General features: G+C 53.5%; 1 protein-coding gene across 1 annotated transcript in view; it reads right to left on the minus strand.

Moving 5' to 3' along the window:
* Positions 1-2612: 2612 nt before the first annotated feature.
* Positions 2613-9578, minus strand: part of Trim8 (tripartite motif containing 8) — a 14253-nt gene continuing 7287 nt past the window's right edge. The window contains exons 2-6 of the mRNA XM_027930091.2: positions 6516-6611; positions 6042-6275; positions 4755-4786; positions 4505-4620; positions 2613-4177 (exon numbers count right to left, since the gene is read on the minus strand). Of these exons, the coding sequence (XP_027785892.2) occupies positions 3570-4177; positions 4505-4620; positions 4755-4786; positions 6042-6275; positions 6516-6611 (1086 nt within the window). The 3' untranslated portion in view covers positions 2613-3569. The remainder of the gene's footprint in view (positions 4178-4504; positions 4621-4754; positions 4787-6041; positions 6276-6515; positions 6612-9578) is intronic.

Genomic DNA, 9578 nt, shown 5'->3' on the forward strand with positions numbered 1-9578 from the left:
CCAAGGAAACCTGAGAATCCTGGTTCGGCCTCCCTTCACCTTGTCGCCCGCTGACCTCTATTTGTACTCAGGGAGTTCTTTAGGGAAGGCCAGGTCCCAGATGCTGACCTGCAATTCGAGACCCCTTACCTGGGGCCATCTACTTCAAGAGTGTAGGGGCACCGGACTCTGGTTTGATTTAACCAGCCCAACAGACCCCCACAGTTTACAGGATGCGGAGGTGGGGTAGGGAATTCCCAGGGGACTGGGTGCGGTCCTGAAGTTGCTAATCACCGCTTCCCCCACCTTCAGATGGAAGAGAAGGTGTCTGAGGTGGGGCATGATGACAATGACTGGATGAGTGGGTGGGTGCCAACAGGCCTGGGAAGAACTCTAAAGAGAGGTTAGAATGTTGCAGCGAGGGGACTTGGGTGCTGACTCAGCGGAGGGCCAGGGCTGCCCTGGGTTCCCGCCCGCCCCTGCGGTGCCCTCTGAACTTCGGAGGGGGCTTTCATCTGGGACCTCCCAGGTCAGAAGCGCTGGGCGAGGAGGCGGAAGATCCCACTGTCCCCCAGGCCTCGCCCTTCCTCCGGCCTCCCCTGGGCGCGGGTACTGTTTCCGGCAGTTGCAGGGCCCCCGCCCCCGTCCTAGCAGCTGTTCCCCAGCTGCCCGGCCCCACCCCAAAGACAGCTGGGAGAGAGGCTGAGGGACCGGGCGGGAGCGGGCCCAGCTGCTGGCTGCAGGCTGGGCCTGGGGAGGATCGCGACATGAAAGAGCGGGCCGCGGGGGTGGCAGGAGGAAACCCCCGGCGGTGGCCTTCTAGCGGGTTCCGCACATCTGGGCTACAGGAGCCATTGTCCCCGGTCTGAGGGGCGGGGAGAGGCGGTCGACTCCCCAGCCCTTCCCGGAAAAGGGGAGGCTCGATGACCTTTCGGGGGAAGCGGAGGATGCGCTGGCGGGAGGGCCCGGCTAGCTGGTGTGCGGGGGAGGCAGGGGATCGGGGCCCTCCGCCTGGGTCAGCGAAGGGAAGGCTCTTTGGCTGCCTTCCTGAGTGGGCCTGTGTCCTGGGGCAGCTCCAGCTTTTTCTAGGCCTCCTCTACCCGACTCTTTTGGGAGGTGGGCGACAGCTGCTCCTACAAAGCCAGGGACAGCTGGGTAGCTGGGGACAGCTGGATGGGGTTAGCATTTTCCTGCTTCCCTGGCTGCCCAAGTCAGTGGCCTCGCTTCCAGCTGTGTGCCTGAGTAATTGTCTGGGGTGGGCTGGAAGGTGGGGGGTGAGGGGGGCTGGAGCCCATCCCACCCTGATTGATGTGCCTAGAGAAAGGACCCCTCCCATCTGCCAAAACAAAACTAGGCCAAGTGGGAAAGAAGTTGGGCAGCTTTCTGTTTTGGCTCCCAACTCCTGGCATGGGGGAAGTTGAGGGCTCCGGGAAAAAGGAACAGTGAGACAGGAGCATGTGTGAGTCAATGCCTGTGTGTCCACCAGCACCTGCCCCCAGGCATCCTTCCACCCTGGGCTCCAGCCACCTGCCCATTCCCTTTAGCCCCAAACAGGTGCAAGGGCTGAGAAAGGCAAAGCCAGCTATTGTCATCTGGCTCAGCTCCTGGCTCTGGCTGCCTGTAAGACTGAGATGGGGCAACAAGGAAGCAGGGGTCCAGCCTCCTTACCTGGGGTCACCTGCTTCCAAGAGTGTAGGGGCATTGGACTCTGGTTTGATTTAGTCAGACCAACAGACCAGGGGGCAGACCCTGACCACCTCTTCCCACCTGGTCCTTTATTCTTCTGAAAGGAGGGGTGATTAGGGGCCAGCAAGGCTTAGACCACAGGACAGGCTCCCCTTTGTCCTAGCCTTCCTGGTTCTACCCAGACAAGGGGAGAGAGAATTAGAAACCATCAAAGGTTGCAACTCCTACTAATATGGAAGGATGGTATGGGCTCACTTAGGATAGATCCATGCAAGAGGAGGGCCTTGGTGTTCTACCCCCCTATACCCCAGGGGTCTCAGTGACATGCAATAGGAAGGACCCTAGCCAGCCACTCTTGGCAGCACTTCTCAAACCCCAGGGTGCATCGTAATCACCAGAAGTCAGGAATGCAAATTCCTGGGCTCTCAATTTGTTTGGGACTTTAAGGAAATCTGTCAATGGTTCCTTTCCCTATAGGGTCCCAGGCCCAGCTAGATCAGTTCCAAGGACAAGGTCTGTTCTGCCTCTAAGCTTACAGCCGTGTACAGTGCCTGACACATATTATGTGCTCAATAAATATTTGTAGACCAAAAGAGGTAAACTTTTCAAGACTCTGAGGTATTTCTCCTTCATCTGTCCTTGTTAAAAGCACACTGGCAGAAGCTCAAAGAGATGCCAGGACCCATGCCATGTAGCATGGGGCTGGGCCTGGGAGGCCTTTGGCAAATATTTGTCAAATGAACCCAAGGTCAAGAGTAGATGTGGTTAGTCAGCTTGAGAAACTGACATTCACAGGCCTGGAATCCTCTAGACCCAGAAGGGGAGAATCCAGGGAAGGAGGGCAGGGATTTTTGTCCTTCGAGGGCCCAGCCCTTCCTCACATCAATGCCTGATGATCCCAGGCCTAGAGGGTGATGGTGGGTAAGAGGCAAGGCAGGGAGCAGGACTGCGCCATCATGTTTATTAGAAGGTTGAATTTCGGTGTGTGCTCTAGACAGATTACAGAATAAATACCTGCGCCTTGAGAACAGGAAGTCCAAGATTCATACAAAGTGCTCACTATAGGAAGTTGCTGTGTCAAAATCCAGGCAAGGACCCATTGGGGCAGCCCCTCCTCCTCCACTGACCTCGACAAGAGCTGTGCTATTGTTTTTTATTTTATTATTTATTTCTCTTTTATTATTATTAATATTATTATTATTTGCTTTTGCTGTGGTCACTATCATTGGCAAAGTTCCTTTTCCCCTTTCCTGGACATGGGGCTCCTGTCTTTAAAAGATTCCACTCTGAGGCTGAAGGTGCCAAAAGCTGCTTGAGAAGTGGCCTTTGAACTCCGTCGGGAAGATGGTGAGGAGAAGGAAGCAGGAGAAATCATTCTTGGTTTAAAAAAATTTAAAAAAACAAAAGTTCCACAATCTATAGGTCATTCCTTGCTCCATCAGTGATTGAATGGCCCCAAAGAAAATACAAGAGGGAAGAGAAACAGGCCTGTGGGCATGGGCCTTCTTCCCAGGGAGAGTGAGGAGAACTGGATCCCCCAAGGCTTTAGGGGAAACTGAGGGTCCTTCCAGCCTGGGGGTATGAAGGGGAGGAAGTGGAAGAAAAAAGAGACAGAGAGAGAACTCAGCGCCTCAAGAGACACTTTCTCAACTCCAGGGCCACCTGTGGCCCAACCAATGCCAGCTCCCACTGTTGCCTCCATCCAGGAGATTCATTAAAAAAAAAAAAAAAAAAAAAATCAAAAACAAAGCCCCAAACAAAATAAAATCCAAAAAGAAAGAAAAGACCTGGGGGAATGGAACAAGAAGGGGAGAGGAAGGTAGAGAAGGGCAGGTCTCTGGGTGCATAATTCCGGAGCCATCGGGGTTGGGGGGAAGGGTCCCCAGCGCCCAGCCTGCGTGGCGTTAGCTCGTCACGTAGTGTTTGGTGGACGGCTGCCCATACACCCTGTAGAAATCCTGGTGGCCTGGCTGCTGGGAGGCGTCGAGCCAGTCTCTGACCGCCAGGCCTGGAAGGGACTGGGGGACGGAGGGTGTGGGCGGAAGCGGGTGTGAGTACTCCTGTGAGGGCACTGTCCAGGGGAAGTGGCCGGAGCGGGGGTAGGGCTGGTGGCCGCCATGGTTGGCCACGGAAGAACAGTAACAATTGTCCACAGAACAGACGAGAATCTTGCGGCCGCCATACTGGGGGAGCATGGGCTGCTGGGCGGCGGAGCCATTGGGATACTGCGATGGGGGGAACACGGGACTTGAGTGCACTGGCTGGGCACCGCCCGGCAGAGCCACCAAGTGCTGCGTAGAACTGCAGGGCCCTAGGGGCTGCCCAGACTGGCCCTCGCCGCTGGCTGTGCCTGCTGCCCCGTACTGGCCGCCCACAGGGCCGGATGGCGTCTCTAGGAAACTGGCCTCGGGGAAGGCCGCTGAGTGCTTGCGCTTTTCCGCCCCAGAGCTGCTCACGCCACAAGGATACAGAGGGACGCTCTGCAGGAAGGGCACCGGTGTGCTGAAAGGCCCTGTGGAGAGTTTGGGGCAAAAGTCGCCAAAGCTCCCAGCCCAAGCAACCCAGGTCTCCTTTCCCCTGGGGACCTTGTACATCTGTGGGATCAAACATGTAACATCTTCCTTCAAGCTGGCTTCTCCGTTAGGAGGTACAGACTACTAGTATTCTCATTTCCCAGTTAAAGAAACTGAGGCTCAGGTCACTTGCCCAAGGTCCCACAGGTAGAAAAAGTGGCCAAGCCAGGATATGAAGAAAGGTCTATCTTCCTAGACCACACTGGCTCTGGCATTTACCCCTGCCCAAAGGGCTCTCTCCCTTCAAAGGAGGACCTCACCCTCACCTTCTAGCATCTTCCGCAGCTGCTTCTCCTTCTTGGCCACCTCGTTCAGGAAGAGCTTGGAGTTCAGGTGGCCGATCTTAGGGGGAGAAAGGCTGCTGCCCGTGCAGGTCTGGGTCCTGGGGGCAGTGGACGGGGCATCTGCTGTGAGGAGGTATCACCGCTGAGCCCGCCCTACCTCCCCCCTGTGGGCCTGGCCCTCCTTGTCCTCCCCCAGATGTGTTTCCTTTAGGGCCAGGGGCCATCCACTCACCTGTCCATTAGGATTTTCACAGACTTGGTGTTCTAGAGGGAGAGAAAAGGGACAGTCAGTGGAAAAGGCAAGGAGGAAACTGCCCCCCTCTCCCTTTCCCCAGGCAGGGTGTAACATGGGGAGTGTCACCATTTTTGGAGATAAAAAAGCTACATTTAGGCCAGACATGGTGGCCCATGCCTTGTAATCCCGGTAGCTCGGGAGGCTGAGGAAGGAGGATCATGAGTTTAAAGTCAGCCTCAGCAATTTAGCGGGGTAGAAGCAACTCAGTGAGATCTGTCTCTGATAAAATACAAAACAGGGCTGGGGATGTGGTTTAGTGGTTGAGTGTCCCTGAGTTCAATCCCTGGTACCCTTCCACTCTCCTGCAAAAAAAAAAAAAAAAAGCTACATTTATTGAGCACTTGCTATGTGACCTACGCCATTATAAGGGCTTTCTATACATCCATTATTTCATCTCTGCAAGGTTGCCTCCATAAGCCTTTGACCTTTTATCTAAAGTTTCTGGGGCCAGATGTTGAATTTGGAGTGTTTGGGATTTTAGAAGGAAAATGGTTCCCGAATCATATATTACATATTACCCCAATAGGACACCACAATCCAATCCACTGATACTTATGCAGCAAAATGGTTGTTTTTTAAAATACTTTTATTAGTTATTGATGGACCTTTATTTATTTATTTGTTTATATGTGGTGTTGAGGATCAAACCCAGTGCCTCACACATGCCAGGCAAGTGCTCCACCGCTGAACTCCAGCTCCAGTCCTTAACAGTTGAATTTTCATACCAAATGATATACAGAAAGGCCACAAACTGCCCAACATTAGTTCTAGTCTATTTTTTGGGGGGGCTGGGGGTGGTACTAGGAATTGAACTCAGGGGTACTTGGCCACTGCACCGCATCCCAGCCCTATTTTGTATTTTACGTAGGGGCTGGGTCTCCCTGAGCTGCTAAGCACCTCACCATTGCTGAGGCTGGCTTTGAACTCATGATCCTCCTACCTCAGCCTCCGGAGCCGATGGGATTATAGACATGCACCACGATGCCTGGATTGAGGACTTGTATTTTTAGCCTCATTTCATAGGTGAGGGAATAAGGTGCACACACTCCCTGTACCTTATTCCCTCATTTATGACCTTTGTTGAACCCAGTGTCACAAAGCTGGAAGAACAAACAGGCAGCCTGACTCCAGAGGCAGGGGCATGTGAAAATACTTGGAGGACAGGTTGGGGGAGCAGAAATTTGCAAACCCGTTTGGGAGGAGACCTGGCTTCCAGCAGCCCACCTTCATGAAGCTGACATCCTCTGTCTTATCGAAGAGCAGCTGCAGGGAGCCCAGCAGCTTCTTGGCCTCCTGCATGCGCTCCCCAAGGTGCAGCGCCTGCGCCGCGTTCTCGCTGCAGAACTTGGCCTGGGCCTTGTCCAGCACCTCTACTGTTTGCCGCAGGTCTTCATCCAGCAGCTGGTGCAGCTTCTCATACTGCAGCCGCACCTCCTCCTTCAGCTGGCTCACTTTCTCCTGTGGGGTGGGGACAAGAGTAGGGAGCCAGGTGAGTACAGGGACAGCAAGACCCTTGGATCCCAATGGTAAGGTCCAACCTGCCAACTCCCCACTGGCATCACTGAGCTTTGTACCAGCCACCCACGAAACAGTAGGTCTCAGGCACAGAGTCACCCAACATGCCCTACATAAGGAACTTGCCCCAGATCCTGAGTATGTGCTACCCCCAGCCACCATCCCCAGCTCCAGCTTTGCTACCTCCACCAGGCGCTTGTCTGACTCAAGCTTGTACAGCTGGTCCTCAATGTCTTGCTCTCGTTCCTCCAGCCGGTCCTGCTGCTTCATCAGCATCTTCTGCAGGGATATTTGGGGTAGAGACATCAGAGGGGCTGTCACTCCAACCGTTACCAAGGGTGGCTGAGCACTATCCTTCTCTCTGTACAATGGACTCAGAGAGGCCTAAAACCTCTGCCAGCCAGCCCTTCCCGGTGCTCACGAAGCCCTGGGGGGCCCAGCCCATGACCAGCAAGGGGAAACCTGCAACAGCCACACATAGTTAAACCCTGAGCTTTCTGAAGGCAGGCAGCGGACAGCACTTTTACTTATCTAATCATACCAACCATGCTAGGAGGTTAAGTGCTATTATGACCCTCATTTCACAGAAGAGGAAATCAAGGCCCAAAGAAGTTAAGTATTTGTCCAAAATCATACAGCCAAAAAGTGGCACAGCCCAGGTGCTCTGGCAGCAGGGTCTGTTCTTATTCTAGCCAAGCTGCCTCTCTCCGGGGAGCACCATCTTACAGGTGAGTATCCTGAGATGCAGGGGATCAAATAGCCTTTCTGAGGTCATGCAGGACTCCTCTGGTCAGTCCAAAGACTTCACCTTACACAGGCCCTAGAGGGCATGGCGCCAGCCTCCCTCCCTTGCTCTGGAGCCTGAGAACGAGACCTCTGGAGTCCCTGCCAGTTCCCTCAGCCCCAGTGGGATCCAGACAGAAAGGAGACCATGGCTCCTAAGACTGAAGCTCTTAATTTCTGGCGTTCACAATCCTCCTCTTCCTGTCCCACCACATGCCTTTTCAAACCCTTGCTCAAGAACCCTCAAGGACCTCTCCTTTCAAATACTTTGGCAAGCTAATGAAGTCTCTTTTATGTCTGACTCTTTCAGCCAGGTGAGCTGACATCCTGTCCCCAACGCTCTCACACTTTAGCTCCCTGAATTCTGGCATCTCCTCTCTCCTTCAAGGACCAATTCTTGGAATCTTTCTGTGCCCGCTGCTCTGACTTTTTGTAGGTCCTTCCCTGTCCTGGTCATGTAGTAGGGCTGTCACCCTCTCCCCTCCCTCTATAACTGTACTGTATAGCAAAGTTGCCACTAGTTACATGTGGCTACTTTACAAGACTCACAGCCTCTTAAGAACAGGGCATCACTGCTCTTTCTTACCTGCCTTCATAGCCAGGCCTCAGAAAGACCTGAATACCACCCGGTAAATGCAGGACATATTTACTGAATAAACCCAGGGGTTCTGCACACAAAGTAAGATTTGCCATGCAGCTCTGAGCAATTGCCCTCACTCACAGTAATGTCCACTCAACAAGAAGCAACTCTCTTTTTTCCTCTGTGGGGGCCTCAGAGTAACCCTTGAGTTTTACCCCATGACTCCTGCACTCTCCATCACACCCAGTTGGCTTCACAGACAAGCTACCAGGGGCTAGGGTTGTGGCTCAGTGGTAGAGTGCTTGCCTAGCATATGTGAGGCACTGGGTTCGATCCTCAGCACCACATATAAATAAATGAATAAAAGGTCCATTAACATCTAAAAAAAAAAAAATTAAAAAAAAAAAAGACAAGCTGCCAACAAACCCTTCCTCATGCCCCCAACCCCTTTTCCATGTGGAAAAACCAAGGTCATGGAGACACTTCAGTCACACCCCACTTTGTATAGGTAGCTACCCTAGAAACAAGCACATGGATGTGGGGTACAGGAGGTGTCGAGGCTCTTGTTCTCAGCTGGGGAAGCCTATGGCTCTCCCCTAATTGGCTCTGCCTTTCAATGGCATAGCACAGAACCTCGAAGAATATGACTCAGGAGCCCTTCCTTTTTGGCAAGTCCCTCACCCAGGCTCAACACACAGGGATCTGCTGTCAGCCTAGGGGACAGACTGATAATAAAAACAGCTTGGATGAGGGCAGGGACAGAGAGGCACTCATGCGCTCATGCACATACCAGCATACACCTGGGAGCCCTTCATGCTTACACCTACACCCAATCTACTGCACAGCAAAGGCTGGGCCTCCTGGAGGCCCCAAACAATGGAGAGGGCCTGTCATAAAGACAAAGCAGCCAGGGTGTCCTTCAGAAACATTAAGCCTACTTGCCTACACTGTAACAACCGGCCTCACACTCTTGTCTGCTGGCTGCCCTATACCCATCGTCCCCCAGGTGCACCTCAGAGTTTAGGCCACTCTTATTGTCTCAGTACCCAGGATATCTGACAATCCAGATCCCCACTTACTCCACACACCTTGTATCGTGGTCTCCCTGCTCAACTACTTCTTAATGACCAAACCTATAAGTAACAGATTAGGGGGTTCAGGTGAGGGGTAAGAAAGAGGCAGCTCTAGGTTCCCAGCGCAATTTCCCTGGGAGGATAGAAATGGGGCTGCTCCACTCCCACCCTACAGGTAAGTGGGAGCCCTTTCCCCATCCCCCTCCAGGAGTTCCTTTCCAGAGAGGGAAGGAGCTGCCTCCTGTCCACTAGGGGATGGGGGTGGAACTTAGCCCCTTCCTTTTTCCTGTATAATTCCAGAGTCTCCCTGGCAGCACTTCTACCCTGGACCCTATGGAATATCTCTGTTTAGTGTCAGGGTCTCAGGGCCCTCTGAAGGGGAAAGAGAAGGGAAGTCCAGCCCAGGCCTAGCAAAGGAAGTGGCAATGCCCCCTAGCTGGTGGATGGGTCTCATTTCCCCTGACCCACATCAGAGGCCACTGGGCTTGTGTCTCTACTGAGTGCAGGAAGGAGAAGGACACTGGCCAGAGACAGTAGTCAGCCAGGGAGTGCTGAAAGCCGCCTACTCCCTTCCCCTCCTGCTTTGGGGCCTACCTTCTCTCAGGGCCAGGTGATCTTAATCCTGCTAGGGATACCTGGGAAGACGGGGTGTTGCTGCTGCCTCTAGCACAGGAGGAAGGCGGAATACCCACCTGTGCCCCATTTTCACCCTCTATTCTAGTTCTAACCAAATGATGGAATCAGGTTGGCCAGATGCTGGAGAACAAGCTGGCCTTGGTGGTGCAGACCTGTAATCCCAGCCACCCAGGA

This window comes from Marmota flaviventris, chromosome 4 (genome assembly GCF_047511675.1).
Source record: "Marmota flaviventris isolate mMarFla1 chromosome 4, mMarFla1.hap1, whole genome shotgun sequence".
NCBI lineage: Eukaryota > Metazoa > Chordata > Mammalia > Rodentia > Sciuridae > Marmota > Marmota flaviventris.